This window comes from Haliotis rufescens, unplaced genomic scaffold (assembly GCF_023055435.1).
Source record: "Haliotis rufescens isolate VD_foot unplaced genomic scaffold, xgHalRufe1.0.p SCAF_2, whole genome shotgun sequence".
Taxonomy (NCBI): Eukaryota; Metazoa; Mollusca; class Gastropoda; order Lepetellida; family Haliotidae; genus Haliotis; species Haliotis rufescens.
This window is the reverse complement of record NW_025963890.1, coordinates 57,659,852-57,676,847: the sequence shown is the minus strand read 5'-3', so window position 1 is coordinate 57,676,847 and position 16,996 is coordinate 57,659,852. Positions and strand designations below refer to the sequence as shown.

At 39.1% G+C, this 16,996-nt stretch overlaps 1 protein-coding gene across 12 annotated transcripts in view; it reads left to right on the top strand.

Annotated features, from left to right (window-relative positions):
- LOC124141427 (microtubule-actin cross-linking factor 1, isoforms 1/2/3/5-like) overlaps nt 1–16,996 on the top strand; it is a 261,785-nt gene that overhangs the window by 12,868 nt on the left and 231,921 nt on the right. For 10 of the 12 annotated variants that reach the window (XM_046509482.2, XM_046509497.2, XM_046509473.2 and 7 more), the window contains exon 2: nt 11,627–11,812. In XM_046509482.2, coding sequence (XP_046365438.2) covers nt 11,695–11,812 — 118 coding nt within the window. In that variant the 5' untranslated portion in view covers nt 11,627–11,694. Of the gene's footprint in view, nt 1–11,335; nt 11,438–11,626; nt 11,813–12,257; nt 12,814–16,996 lie in introns of those variants that run through there. The other 2 variants (XM_046509448.2, XM_046509457.2) reach the window with 2 other exon arrangements.

Sequence of the window (16,996 nt, the reverse complement as noted above, 5' to 3'; positions counted from 1 at the left end):
CTTTGGTCTCGCTTACAGAAGAGACAGGTACGTGGTTTGCACGAATGAGCGAGTTTTATATGTATTTCAAAACATGTTTCAATATTCTCTAAGTATTTTATAATTTGCATGTTAAGTATGCATATAAGGTTAATCATTTATTGGTTGTGAGTTTATATTATTTTGATATCACATTAATACTTTGATAGATTTGTTTTTGGTACACATTGATTATGTTCTCTGTCAAGCCTGACCTGCCAGAATGTATTTTGACACTCTCATGGCCAATATGTTACAATATTGATAGCGGACAGTGTGAAGAGTATTGAAGTTTTAACCATAACACTACCAGGATGGCAATGTAACACTACCAGGATGGCAATGTTACACTTCCAGGATGGCAATGTTACACTTCCAGGATGGCAATGTTACACTACCAGGATGGCAATGTTACACTTCCAGGATGGCAATGTTACACTTCCAGGATGGCAATGTTACACTACCAGGATGGCAATGTTACACTTCCAGGATGGCAATGTTACACTTCCAGGATGGCAATGTTACACTTCCAGGATGGCAATGTTACACTTCCGGGATGGCAATGTAACACTACCAGGATGGCAATGTAACACTTCCAGGATGGCAATGTTACACTTCCAGGATGGCAATGTTACACTTCCAGGATGGCAATGTTACACTTCCAGGATGGCAATGTTACACTTCCAGGATGGCAATGTTACACTTCCAGGATGGCAATGTTACACTTCCAGGATGGCAATGTAACACCACCAGGATGGCAATGTTACACTTCCAGGATGGCAATGTTACGTTAACACGTCGCCATCGCTGGGGTTGTTAATGAGGTTACCGAGGTGCACTTTTGACTTTTTATACTCAGATTTTCAAAAGAGCAGGAATCATAATTGTCAAGTATGAGATTAATGCTACTAGCAAGTCAACGGTCTGTAACGGAGGGGTAAATACTTACCACAGAAAAACAATCACAACGTGCAGTGATAACGATTCCTGGTGTGTCAGCACCTTGTCTCTCCCCCGGAGTCTCGAGAATAAACTCCAACTCAAGTCTAGAATGATTTGGCAAGTCTAGATTGCCGCGTTTGGATATTATTTTGTTAGAATTGATATATTTATAAGATAACTATATTTCTGGGACTTAATGTTAGTATATGTCGCACCATACACGTGCTGGCGGGTTCACTAGAGTGGTACACGCCTACAACATGCGTCTCTTCTAAGGCGCTGACAAACCATGGTTCATAAACGAACTGAGTTCGGTATTCAATAAGCGGATCCTGGCACGTCCAAGGGGCCTAACTCTGCGCTGGCTGTGATGTGTCAAACTCATCCCTTCTGTTCTGTAGACAGCTTCGACGGGGATTAGATCTGCGTGTCACCTACACATATTTCAAAGAGGTTGCAACGTGCCGTTCCCTCCTCATCAAGTTCCTATAATATTCAATGACATTGAGGTACCTGGACCACGTTCCTTTCTGGCTTTTCATGTTCCACAAAGCCTTTGAACTTACATAATGGATATACGTGTACTTACATTGAAGATCATGTGTGTTAAATCTGTATGTACAAGGATACCAGAGGCTAGGAGATAGTGTGTCGGGTCAATCTAACTATATTAATGGTCCAGTCTTTCAGAGTGAGCTGTAGGGTGACTGCAAAGACCAGAATTCCTATATCGGTACGTCATGTCGTACTGGTACAAAAACTCCATTTAAAGTCAAAATGACACGCATTCTAGGGCCCCGTTCCACAAAGCGATCGTAGCTCTACGACTGTCGTAAGTCTTTGTTAAAGTATGGGAGTTACGATCATCTTAGGTACGATCACATTGTGGAAGGTGCCCAAATACTGATCCTGCACAGTTGCTGTATCTAACAGATGAAATATGAATTGCAGACATACTTCTGACAACACGAATACATGTCTGGTATTCAATAATACAGCAGGTGCACGTGTGACACAAATAGGATATGAAATACCACATATAGTATAGCATAACATAGTACAATATATACAAGAATGCAGGCTATTATAATTCAAATCATCGACCATGCACACGTGTTAAAAGTCCATACATATATGCAGCTATCGATTACGGAGGCAAATAACCAAGCTTATGAACAAGCATGATAACTAATATATAAAAAGACGTGCGTGTGTGTGTGTGTGTGTGTGTGTGTGTGTGTGTGTGTGTGTGTGTGTGTGTGCGTGCGAGCGCATGTGCATTTCACACATGTGTATATGATTGTTTACATGTATATATATATACCCATGTATATGATTGTTATATATATATATATATAGTTATATATATATATATATATATATATATATAGTTATAGTTATAGTTATAGTTATATATAGTTATATATATAGTTATAGTTATATAACCATCAATATATAAAATAAACAATCATATACACGGGTAGTCTTCAATAAACCAAACGCTACAACGTTAACAGAGCATCAGCGTTTCATCAAACAACCCTGATTTGATCAAGTCTCCATAACCATAACAATAGTCCTGAACCATGGCTGTGGAATATATTTATTTTATGAAAAGAAAAACAATCTAGAAACGCATACAAAAGCAAGTCTAGCCAGCTCTAGCTAGCTCTGTTCCACATGATATCAGCATAGGGAATGTTTTGTAATTTTTTTTAGTCAAGAATGATATTGTGTAATATAATATTTCATAGACTAACTGTTAGTCTAACATAACAACAACACAAATAAAGAAGTTAGCAATAGCAGATTCCATGTCCTTCTTAGTTGCTATCAAAGATTACAGATAAGATAAGATAAGATAATATTTTATTTGCGTGTCACGCAGTATAAAAATACATACATTCAAAGTACAAGACAAAATATATAATATACCACCCGGCCGGTTGGCCTATGAGACACGAGAGATAAAAAAATAGCTCAGTTTTATATAAAGAGATTATGCTAGTATCGTTTAGTGAGATACTTGTGGATCAGAAGTGCACTACTTACAATGCAAGTTGAAATTTTCTTCTTTTATACATAGCAGTAGCAACTGCGGCTAGGGGAATAGCTAGGCTGTCATTCTGCATAACATATATAAATTGGTCTTTTATTACATTGGAGACAAACCATACAATGGCCCTGCACGTACCGACCATCATACGCCAAGTCATGTCCGATGCACTCAGAAGGTCAACGTGACCTCAGCGGACCCTGTAACTTTTGCCCTGAGTCTCTCATTATCGTCTCCGTGAGCTAAGCCAGCTGTGGCAGTATTGCGGGTAGGGGATTATGTAGATTAGCTTACACAGTTGAGGGTAGGGGCCGGCTTGAAGTGACACCGTGCACGAGCCTAACTTGTCATTGTTCATTGTAACTGGGTTGCAGTGAACAGCGTTCTAAATGCCGACTTGGGGTACACCACGAGAGTCGGGATTATTGTTGATGTGAGTATTTTGCAAGAGGGAAGTTCTGTTATTTTGATGCTTGTGGTATGGTTTGTATTGAAGTCGACTGCACCAAACTCTGTCATGAAGGCGGTTGCGCCAAGATTTGAATATGATGAAAATTGTTCACAAAAAAAAGGTATGCGATTCTTAAGTGCTAATGACAATGATTTTGAAGTACCGTTATGTTCGCTGATCAGGTAGGCTCCCTGACAGCACTATTTGGCTAGCTGTAGTTTATACCGATATGATTTATGTATGGTGTCGCACTATCCACAGAAGCTAACGGTATAGTGTAATGTACATTTCACTGCAGCAACACGAGGATCATTGTATCATTAATGCTTTGGGAAGTTATGATTTATTAACCTTATAGGTGTAACGGTAATTTCTGTCATAAAGATAACCGTTTATATTGTGACAAAATGTCTTATATATATATATGGATTTAAGTGATTTCATAGTTTCTGTTGCTACTCTATCTAACACCTGTAGTTGGGTATGATACTAGTCTTTCTCCCAGATCCTAGAGAAAATAATATATAAAGGAGTCTAACTCAAGTCTAGAATGATTTGGCAAGTCTAGATTGTCTCACCTGAAATTAAGGATTGTTCTTGGCTCCATTTGGATTTTATTTGTTTATTTTGTAGATATATGTTTTTAAATAAGATAACTTTATTTCTTGGACTAAATATCAGTCTAGGTATGATGCGTAGGACAACATTGCATGACCTCAAGCACGTTGTTCATTATCTACTACTTACAGTGAGACTCTCTCTAAGTTTAGTCGGACGCCAGGGTAGCCCAATGGTTAAAGCGTTCGCTCGGTACGCCGAAGACCCGGGTTCGATGCTCTACTTGGGTACAATATGTGAAGCCCATTTATAGTGACCTCGGTCGTGATATTGCTTTAAAAGCGGCGTAAAACCATACTCACTCACTAAAAGTGTAGTCCCTGATGCACACGCGTCGTCACTAAGAGATGGTTCAATGTACACCTTCCCTCACAACACTAGAAACATTAAAGTACCTCAATATATATGAATACTTACGTGTTGCATATCGAAACTTCTCATTCCAAATTATGTCTGACTTTGATATTAAAGTTCACCTTTCAAGAGAAGTTGAATTTTATCGCCCAGTCGTCTCAGGTGCCGCAATTTGCTGTGCAGAGTTGCGTCCCAGGGTGCGCCAGAAACCTATGATTGTGGGTTCGAATCCCGGTTCGCCCCGATTCTGTTTCTTGATATGTCAACACCATTCTTGTTCCTGTGGGTTTCGCCTAAATCGTCTGTCGGAAGAATCGGGAATGTCTCAGACCTGCCTCACTTCGCGCTTTTCTCACCATTAAGTGGACACGCCGTGATATAACTGGAATACTGTTAAAATCGGCGTTGCCCCAAATCGCTCGCTCGCTGGTATTTTATTAAGTACAACGTGTAAGACGATAAGCTGAATATACCGTCCTCGTGAATCCCTTTTATCTCGAGTCGATGCACGTAACATGCTACTTTCGGAATAACAAGTAGGTGCCATTGTTCTACTTATCAGATTTAATCAGATATGGATTATGACTTATTGTGTAAACGGCGCACTTCATGTGTATGCATTCTGAACGTTTACTTACATGTTATCAACTGTGACAATATGTTATCAATCACGTGTCATATTACAATGTTTGTGAATGATGTAACGTCATCTTGGTCGTGGGTTCGAATCTCAGATTCAATCGATTATGACTCTTTACCTATATCAGCACAATACTTGAGCTCGTAGACTCCACCACAGTGGTGCACATCTATGAGTGAGTGAGTGAGTGAGTTTGGTTTTACGCCGCTTTTAGCAATATTCCAGCAATATCACGGCGGGGGACACCAGAAATGGGCTTCACACATTGTACCCATGTCGGGATTCGAACCCGGGTCTTCGGCGTGACGAGCGAACGCTTTAACGACTAGGCTACCCGACCGCCCCTGCACATCTTTGACTGGTGTCACTTCGGAATTTCCTTATACCTATTAGATACGACCTCAAGTAACAGAAATATTATTCGATGCTGCGTTAAACCATATCTCACTCATCATGAAGAGGCCAGTCAACCTCAGACGCAGACAATAAGCTGCTTACCTTAGTACAGTGAGACCTCGTTAGTGCGAATCTTTCCATAGTGGATATGTGTTGAAGACGAGCAAAAGAAAGTATACACCAATATTTGATGACGGCTAAAAATTAAACAAAGCAAAAGTGTTTATTTAATGGTGATGCATTTGATACGGGAATCATAGTAACGATAAGATAAGATAATATTTTATTTGCGTGTCACGCAGTATAAAAGACATACATTCAAAGTATATGACAAAATATAAAATATACCCCCCGGCCAGTTGGCCTATGAGACACGAGAGATAAAAAATAACTCAGTTTTATGTAAAGAGATTATACTAGTATCGTTTAGTGAGATACAAATGCAAAATATATACGAACGTGTGGTAACATAACTATTTTATAAATACTTATTTGAAAATGTCCCATTGTTAATATCTTTTGTAACTGTTGAGAAGAATACCATTAAAACTGAATATATTTAGACTTGTATAAACATGTGGTTAAATCCTATAAGGAAGAATAACAATTACTTGTGGATCAGAAGTGCACTACTTACAATGCAAGTTGAAATTTTCTTCTTTTATACATAGCAGTAACAACTGCGGCTAGGGGAATAGCTAGACTATCATTCTGCATAGCATATATAAATTGGTCTTCTGAGGTTAAACTTCTTAGACAAATATGTATTGGAGAAAACAAATGAGAATAGTCATATCGTAGATCAGAGTAGTATTCACATTCTGTGAGGAAATGTACGTCGTGTTCGACACACTGGCGGTCACATAACCTGCATAAACGGAGGTGTAGTGGTGTCTTTGGACGGGAGTACCGACCAACTTCAACCTCCAAAGGGAGAGAACTGCAGCGTAGTTTTGCCAAGGTACTACGGTGCTGTCTGTCTAAAACAGAGCGGACATAGGTCGACGTATTTAGAGTATTCTTAAAGAGTCTAAAATTCCTCAACTTATTCCCATTTTCATGACCAGTGTCATTCCATAAATCACGTGACCAACAATCGGCGTCATTACATCTCAAAGTGCGCGTGATTAGATGGAATTCACTATTAGGGAAATTAAACAAATCCATAGGTGGAAGTTGTAGTGATATAAACATTGCATTAACATAGTTGTGTGTGGACCTTACGTTTGCAACGTTTCGGCGACTTTTCAGACTAGTAACGTTTTGATAATCAAGTTATCTTATATAAAATATCTACAAGATAACAAACTAAAATATAAATGGAACCGAGAACGATTAATCTAGACTTACCAAATCATTCTAGACTTGAGTTCGTTTTTAAAACAATTCTCTAGGGAGACAGACCAGGGGGCGCTGTTGTTGCTGAAGTTGGTTTAGGTCAAGGTCAGTTAGCAGAACGAGCAATGAAAGTCCAGATATAAAAGGAAGGGCCGTTTTTTTCACCATGGTCATGCAAACACGCGATAATTGGCACACTTCAAAAATGAAAACTGCATGAGCTTTATGGATCGAGGATAATCACTTAGATATTCACATCCTAGAAATCAGTCGTGTCTCTTGAATTGCAATTCCACGACATGTTAAGTAATTTATTGAATGTAAGCATCGAGGGATACCGCTGCTGACTTGTTGTTTGTCTGCGCCGAACTATAGGGGACATCGCGGGTGTCCTCAGTCTGACGAATAGATCGAGTCCGTGTTGAGATTTGCACGAGATGCACGTTTTACGAGCAAGCTTATCTCCAAAGATCTCGTTCCCAACAAGAATACACATATCGACAATACATGTGAAGTTTTTTTATGTGAATTAAATTATTTTGAGAGCCCCAGGCTGCTTTTTGCCACTCCAGCTAATGACTTCTGAGTGTAGTTGCGAGGACCAAAGACGTGCTTGTTGCCCTGGGAAACCCGTGACCCCCCAAGCCCCTCCTTCACCTCTCCAGTGTCAGCAGAAATATAAAAAAAAGCATATCTTATTTAGCGAATGTTATTTTAGTTATATCATTATGTATATCTTAGTTATGATAAATATTATTGCAAGGTCCAAGTAACTGAGAAATTGTGTCAAAAATATTTGAAAATAATAATACAAGATATTGAACAATGTAGCATAGGATGTATAGCACGGTGCATGTTTTGTGAAAATAATCAGACGCAGATCAGAAGCGGGTGCAAAACTGCGTATAACCCTTTCTATAACATAGTAAACAATCTTATAGGTAAACGGGTATATAAAAAGTAAATATATACCAGTAAAATTTATATGATCAACTCATGTGATATATTTTTAACAAAATGACATGATTACCAAACGCGATTTGTCTCGTCACAAAATGCACTTATCATCTTGCTGAAAATTATAACCGCCCTTGATAATTGCTACATTTAATAAATATATTAGGAGAGGTTTGTTTTCATAAAGTTTACAATCTTTATGGATAGCACACCCGGCTTTGTGTGTCATCTGTAGCATAGGTTGTCATGGAAACGTTAAGTATAACTTGCTTCTCTCTGAAATGCTGTATTTCGTGAGTACGCAAATGTAACAATTGTTGGTATAAAAGGGTTGAAATGTTTAAGTGACAAGGTAATTCTTTACGAGACCATTACATTACAAAACGACTGGTTGAAACGTTCACACTTTCTTCCACCTAACAGTTTATTCTGAAACGTCCTATTCAGGGACGCGCTGTGTAGGCGGGCACCTGCTAGACGAAATGTACATGACCTGGGTCACGAGACCTGTCATGGGAACTCTGGATCTGTCAATCAACGGGAAACATCAAAGACATAAAGAGCGATTGTTGTCAATATCGACTCCTCGCTCTTTTGGCGGGTTGATGTTGCGGTAGCAACACACATCGCTGTGAGGGCTGTAGACCAATTCTTGAAGTAGTGAAATGGTAGTAGCTAATTAAAATGTTAGAATTTATAGTAATTTGTCTCATTATATTAATATAGCTCTTTGCACGGAATTATTTGTTTCCGAAATATAGTACAAAGAATTAATGGCTGACCCGTATCGTTATTTGGAGCTGAATCCCTTATTGTACGCAGTGAGCAAATGCGCTCGCCACCCGGTCTCGTGACCCCAACCCACAAACATGAATGCACTTCTGACAGAGGACGTTAGTTATAGCTGGTCTTAATCTTAAAACTGATATAGAATATAATGTTTACACATCTCAACGACCTCATGGAAGGAACAGGTATGATTTTGTATACCCCGAACTGGGAGCCTCCTTCACCTTAACCGGGCCCCAACATATTTTTTTGTTTTTTGTTTGTTTTTGTTACAAGAAATTAATAAACGCTAAGTGAGATCGTGAGAAGAACATTTGCCCACCAACACCACAATTAGCGGTACATAATATACCGTATTGTTGGTCATTCTTGATTCGGACATCTTTGGACGCCAAGACCTCACGAGTTATCTCCCTTAGACCGTACCTTTCAGCTCACGACCTGGTCTGCAACTTCACGAGTTAACTTTAAATATCAGTCTTGTGTGAAATAATGGGCTTTTTCAATAACGCTTCTGTATTAGACTTTTAATTATATAAAACGATAAAGATAAGTAATCTACCAATCGAGTTGTGATAAAAATATTACATAACATTTGAACGATAAAAATTGTGTTATCAGCTGATAATGGCAGTGCATCACAATATCCGCTTTCAATTTAACGTGATTGGCTAATCCATATCAATCATCAACTATCAACAAATACACGCCTCAGGATGCCCGCGCCTTTTAGAGTGTAAGATATCGCAATCGGAAATGTTCAAGCGAATGATGTGGTGATTTATCAAATATCGTGGGATACATATAAACCATATTTGCAAATGATTAGGGCTATTTATATCTAATGCACCTTTGGACAGGCATGGACAGTCCCGAGCGTGTGTTTCACTCATTTCATACAGTAATGCATATCGGTACTGTCACGTAAGTAACGCATGTGTAACGTGATATGAATACATGTCTATTTCTGTATTGTACATGTCATGTCCATTTCAACTAAGAGAAATTGGATCTCAGTTTTCAGTTTCAGTTTACTCTGCTTTTTTATTTTGATAGTTATCTACATCAGGATTTATTTCATTAATGACATCAAACTCCACCGGAAAGGTTAACTGTTTTGAAAATAGATGAAAATGAAACGTCAGTGTTATGATTCATTGCATTTTTGTTTCACGGCACTTAAGTGGGCGTGTCCTCCATGTGTCGTGTTTCATCTCGCATAAGCATCGGCCGAATTTACCACAGGAAGTAAGCGTATAGCAACAAGAGCATTAACGGCTGCAAAGTGCCGAATTCACACTTCAGTCTGCATGAGTAGTGCGTGTTATTTCTACCCAATGTGAAAATTGCACATGAAAAGTACCGTTAAAATGTATAAGGGTTATAGGCGTCAATTAATCTGAGAAATTGGTAACCATAAATGTCGAATAAATATGTTATGAAAGGATATCTGATCTATCGTTGATAATTTGGGGGTATATTGCATGAGTCTTTCGACTGTCCTTGACCTTCGTGTATAACTGTCTATATCGCCTCGCGAAATGTACATTTCAACTATGTTGCTATCACGCCGTCCATCACTTGTATTTCACACCATGTCAGGTGTCAACAAACTGAGATGTATGTTTCATTGAAATTGCTATGCGGACAAGTATGCCACGCCGAAGGGTGTCATTAGTCTATTCACAAAACAGACAAGCAGTTCTAGGAAATTTGTGAAAGCTCAACCAATCATGTATACACACCTCGATAAAACAGTGAGTCAGATTTTGACAAGTAAACTTCTAACTTTTTCATTTGACGATCCTTTCCAAACAAACGATCAAATAAATCATCCTCAAATACATGTTCATTAGAAACTACAGCATGAGCTTATTGTAATGACTTGTGAGATTTGCAGGTGCAAGAACGGGTGCAAGTTATAATTTAATGATTTTTTTAGAAATATTTTGGCGGAGAAACGGGGAGGGGATGTGGTGTGTGTGTGTGTGTTAGTGGTCGCTTACTTTCATGAAACGTTCAAACCATTCGGGTCATAATCCTTTTAACAGATAATCCGTTCATTAAATCGCTTTCCCCAAATTGCAACATTTGGACTTTTCTTCCACATGGTTAGTTGGGAGTTGGCCGTTGGAATGGTAATCATGACTACAATCAAAATGACAAATATTGAATCATCAGAATGACACCAGAAAAACGATGAAAACAAGTCGTACACGTTGTCGATTTCATGGGTGGGGAAAATGATAAATCATCACTCATTTCAGCGTGTTACGGGAACGATCACTCTCGGTTCACATTTGTTTACGGAAATGTATCGCTGTTTTCCGCATTAAATTACCTGTTCCTTTAACATATTAGCAGGTACAACAATGCGTCCTAACAAGCTTAATCAGGGAGACAATAAACTACAGCTCGGTCGGTATTGTACCTTTGATCCCACCGGCAGCGCGTGCACCGGTACGTGGTGACATCACTTCACTGGAATTTCATTGGCTGAGTTGCGAAGACACGAGAATTATTGACCAACAAATGCTGTTCCCACATTCGGTATGCCTCCCTCCGTTGTATTGACTCATAAACTACCATATTCGGATTTTATCGATACTTGAGATTGAAGAGGATCCAAGGTTTCGGTTGTTATATCTTCTATTACTGATTTGCTTATTGTAAGAAATGTTTTTTGTCGGGCGGTGCATTTTATTTCTAAAATTTTAAAACATAATTTCCAATAATGGGGAGGAGAAGGGATTTGCAGCTGTTCTTCAAAGGGAAGTAACTGTGTTTGCATAGACAGAATCGTTCGGCTACTCGCGGCCATGTTCTTAGAAAATGGAATGGTTTTCGACTGGAATAATATTATGGGACGCCTCAAGTGGTAAGAGAGTTGCTGTTTTTAAAAAGCAAACCTGGTTGTTAAAATATGGTAAGTTGTAGGCAAGGTCGGAAGTGAAATACACGACCAAGCCGGTAATGATATCGCTGTCTGCTAGCCATTTTTCTGCATGTCACATGAACTTAGCTGCCAAAATATGTCGAATGTGTAGGAGTTTACTTTATCTTGCAGATGTGGCATGATTACAGCGAGTTGAACTAGACCAGTCCACACCATGAAGGAATACTAAAACAAGAAACATGGATCGATCACCGTACCATTGTAAGGATTTTTACCAATTCCAGGAAGACTACGAGTCTCTTCCACTGTGTGTTTTGCAGCTGGACCCAGCAGACAGAGCTGTCATACGTATAGCAGGTATGTTTATAAGATTATTAATTTCTTAATGCTAAAAATAATAATCACTAATCCCCCATAACTTCCCCAAACACGAGCACGTGGGTATGTATGTAGACCAAATACACGTGGAGTTCCACGAGACAAAAAACATAAACAACAGAAACATGACTCCCAGATGCACTGCAGGTACGAGTTCTAAGCGATTCTAGATTGACGATCAGCTCTGACTCATGCCTATGTCTGTAGAACAAACACCATTTGCCTAAGAGTAAGGCTCCTTTGTGAGATCGACCACAACAATAGAAGAAAACATCGTCTGCTAGTGACGGAAGTGAATGGGCTTCCCCCTATCTTGGTGAGCTCGTCCAACCAGGTATACCTCTCCCCACTCCACTGACTCTCAGACAGGCCACTTGCCAAATGAGTGGCGAGCTATTTATATAGCAGGCCTACCCATTGATGCAGTGCGTCAGCCAACCGACTGCCACACTCTTAACCCGTGGCTGGGTCCTGTTCATCGGACATGTATATGACATTCCAATATCAAGCAACTAGAACAGCTGAATGTTTGAGCAGCCAGCAACCTATCGGGGCATAATAGCCTGTGAAACACATGGTAACTTTTGAACAGCATTGGAACAAGAAGATTGGTTGAAAGTGAACGTATCGCCTCATACCTGAGATTGTCCTCTATATTTATGTACCTGGATTTTGGATTTACCCTAATTGGGACACTTGGATCCTACCTGTCCTCGTTAGGGCAGTGAGAGTTTGGAGGGGGAGTTTACATCGGGTTTGAAGTTCCCTCCCTAAGCGTGACATTCAAGCAGCGACTATATGTCTGAGGGGAGCTGATCGGATCTGGGAGAAGTGTTAGGACACATGTGGCACAAATTCCGCCACGATGGCGATGTCAAATGGTTTTGGATATATGGTGGAGGAAGAGGAGAGTGTTGTGTCAGAGCTTGGCACAACAAAATCTATGGCATGGTACGAACAAAATCGACTCAAGGATACAGGTGAGAGACCATCCTAGAAAATAAGCCTAGGAATTTGTCGCATAGAAAGAGGATTGTGACTGTATGGAATAGGGAAAGAGTGAGCTTTCTACAAACGAAACAACATATTCCTCTTGTGTTTATCTCTGTGCTTTTAGATAAAAAAATTGTCCCCTTTTTACAGTTTATGCATGCTGCAGAATTAGTTAAACATGATGATGAAGAACTATGCTCTTATCTGAAGTATCATGAGAAAAATGCTGTCTGTGCTCCAAACTTGAGTTTTCTATCCTGAAGATATTCATTATTTCATAGTCTTAGTACTGTATTCGACGTAATAAGCGCCCAGGGCGCTCTCAAATTAGAAATAGGGGGCTCTTATTAGAATATTATTTTGGTAAAAAAAACAGAGTTAACGGATAAATTTAGTGGTTTATGCTGACAGCCTGAAATGTTTATATACAACAGATATATTTTCCCAGAATTTAATTGCCCATAATTAAGGATGCACATAATACATTAGTGCGTATTATACAAGATTAAATAAGTCTTGTGTACATTGATCAATCAGAAGGGGTGCCAATTGGAATTGTTCACTAGACAATATATTAGCAAATATCGCCGTGGGTGCTTATTAGAACGGGGCGCTTATTACGTCGAATACGGTATGTGTTATTGTACAAGCTGATCTTTCTAGACCAAAATTCATTTTACTAGAAAAGCTTCATACTAGTGGCTAAAGTCTCAGACTGGACATGATTTGAAGGGGTGGTTGCATAAGCTACTCCAAATATTATTTTCTAGTTAAGACATAAATAAACATTCTAATAAGTCCCATGAATTCATAATTTATTTTAAAGATTTCCATATTTGATATGTTTACATAAGCGTATTGGTTCAGTGTTTCTGTGCCTGCTTTAAGCTCAGGTTTCAAAGTGTTTCAATTCTGAAATTGAAAAGTATTGTCACTTTTGTGTTGACAGATAGTACTTCCATTCAATGAGGTTATCGTGATCATCATGCTCTGTCAGCAGTCTTATAGGATTTCTTTTATCTGGGTCACTCCTGGACGATGGATAATTATTTTGTGGCTGGATCATTGTTATGATGTCCACAAATGCTAATGAACTGTCCATCACACCCTCATATCAATGGTCAGTTGAAGGTCAGGAGTGATTGAGGATTACCATATTCTAAATGAATCATTATCGCCACGATTGACAGTGCATTGAACCGTTGCAAATATGATTAAAGAAATCCTTGAAATATAAATTAACTTTTGATAAATATCGTTTGGTATTTTAATTATTTGCGTCATTGCGCAGTTTTGTAAACATCCCAGCATGTTACTGACAAGCAAGGATGTCAGTGTCAGATTGCTTTCAGTTTGGGAGATGTTGTTGGAGTTGATTACATTCCAGCTATTGTAATTCTTCGGGACTCTTGTATTTGTCATTAGATTATGTGAGTTGTACGAGCGCAAATAACATTACAGGCAGATAATTAGATTATAGCAGTATGAAGAGACAATAATTACTGGAGATATGCTTTTACCACATTTATTCATGACCTTTGACTTTATACGATTATGTTACCAGTTCACTTCCATCAGGGGAGTTGGCGGTGGGGTAGTCTAGTGGTTAAAGCGTTCGCTCGTCACACCGAGACCCGGACTTGATTCCCCACATGGGTACAATGTGTGAAGCCCATTTGTGGTGTGCCCCTGCCGTGATATTGCTGGAATATTGCTAAAAGCGGCATAAAACCATACTCACTCACTCACTCACCATCAGGGGAGCCTTGCTAGGGTGTGTTCTATTGCAGTTAAAAAGTGCTTTATATTGAAATACATTTAGAATTATGTGCATAAGTAAATGAATCAGTCAATCTCACACATTGCCTGACTGGCATAGTAATTGTTTGATGGTAAAGGAAGAACAGATACAGTTTGGTTGATAATGTTATTAGTCAGTGGAAAATGTTATTTGTAAGTGGAAAATGATTCAGTCTACTTGATTAATCTGCAAGTTTCAATCTGATTAAACGTTCACCTACAATCCTTCTGCCTGAACATATAACAGTTTATCTACAGCTCACTAGATCACAGTTAACATTCATATTTACAACCTGAGACTGTGTGTCAAAGCAAGTTAATTTTAACCCTATCACTCAAAGAAGGTGATGTCATTGTACATTGCATGGTCAATTTGCTGAGAGAGTAATCAGTTTCTGTCAATCACACATAAGCATGCCAGCTGATCCCTAATAACACATCCCTTGTCATCAGCCCACCCCAGGCCAACCCCTTCATTAACAGCCCCTCCCCCAGGCTCTCAACATACACATAACATGTATCTCTCCTACATAAGCCTCTCCCCCAGTCCCTCAATCCACATGACAACGCCATTCCCTTTACCTCCCCCCTTTGATCAACTATTATGACAGGTGTGATGGTATTAGATAATCATTTTTGCTCCATCGCCCCTGGTTGCAGTATTTATGGTGATGGCAGTTTTCCAGTAACAGTACAGTTGTTATCAGTTAGGAATTCGCAAATTCTTTCCCAGTGTTACAGTTGCAAGTACATCGGCATCAGGTGGTGGGCAAAATATGCCTGTTAGAGCAGTTAAAACTGACTTGTGAAGGAAGCATACTTTTATTATCGTCATCTGTCATAAACATTCCATAGATATTGACAACCTACTGTTGAAATGAACACTGTTTAGTACATTAGAACTGAACCCTGCAGGGTCCTACCTTGTTAATCAGGACTGTTCTCGACTGTGTAATAATGTAATAGGATTTTGATAAGTAAGGTTCATGTTTATGTTTATTAATCTGGATGAGCAGTTGAATATGGTCCATGTTAGATTTTGTTATTCAGGGCTGTTCTCAACTCTTAAATGCTAGAGGTTTTGTATGAGTGAGGTTCCTGTTTATAGGATTTATTACAACTGAGCAGTTACTGTCCATGTTGGACCTTGTTAATCAGGATTATTGTTAACTGTGACGGCCCAGTAGGGTGATTTCCAAGTTAATTTGGTCTGGATAGAGAAGGTTATTATTTGGATGATTTATTCAATTTTGACTTTAAGCAGAACATTGCATTTGCCATTCTTATGTCTACGCAGTGAAATCTATAACAAAAAGTCTCTGAACAAAATTGATTTGATGTTAAAAAATAATTATGTTTGATATGTTTACAACACATTACTCGTTTGACTATTTGATAGTGGACACGTGTAACATGAATATACCTTGGCATAAACTTGAACGCAGGTAACACATATTAGTGAGGTTGTCAGTAATGTAACATATATCTGTTGTTTGTTCTTGAGCTTGATAGAATATCTGATATAACTGGCATGTTATATTATTTGAAGTCTGACAATAAATTATTGATGTGTCATTGTATGTATGTACTGTAGGTTTAGTGGTGTTTTAATTGGAAGGATCACTGTTATGTTGGAAAGGGCTGGTCCAGGCATGACAACTTGTGCAATCAATGTAGTGTATGTATCACACCTTCTGTTGAAGTATTCAGTACTAAATAATAATTGGGGGCAAGAGTGGCCCAGTAGTCTAAGCCGCTGCAGTTCGCTGTGCAGAGTTGCGTCTCTTGGGCACGCCAGATACCTGTGATCATCGATTCGAATCCCGGTTCACCCTGATTCTGTTTCTAGGTACATGTGGGGCGGTCAGGTAGCCTAGTGGTTAAAGCATTCGCTTGTCACGCCAAAGACCCGGGTTCGATTCCCGACATGGGTACAATGTGTGAAGCCCATTTCTGGTGTCTCCCGTGATATTGCTGGAATATTGCTAAAAGCCGCTTCAAACTATACTCACTCACTCACTAGGTACATGTATATCAGGGCCATTCCCTGTATGAGACCTGCATCACTTCAGGCTTTCCTCCCTCATTGAGCTGACACGCCGTGATATAGCTGGAATATTGTTCAGAGCAGTGTTAGACCAGACAATCTAGTGAATGACATAATAAGCATCGATCTATGCAATTGGGATATGATGACATGCATCAACCAAGTCAGTGAGCCTGACCGCCCCATCCTGTTAGTCACCTCTTACGACAAGAATGAGTTCATGAAGACCAATTATAGCCTGGATCTTCACAGGTTTCTTCACATATATATTGTATATATGTCCATAAAAATTATAAAATTCATATTAGTGATTAAAAGAAAAT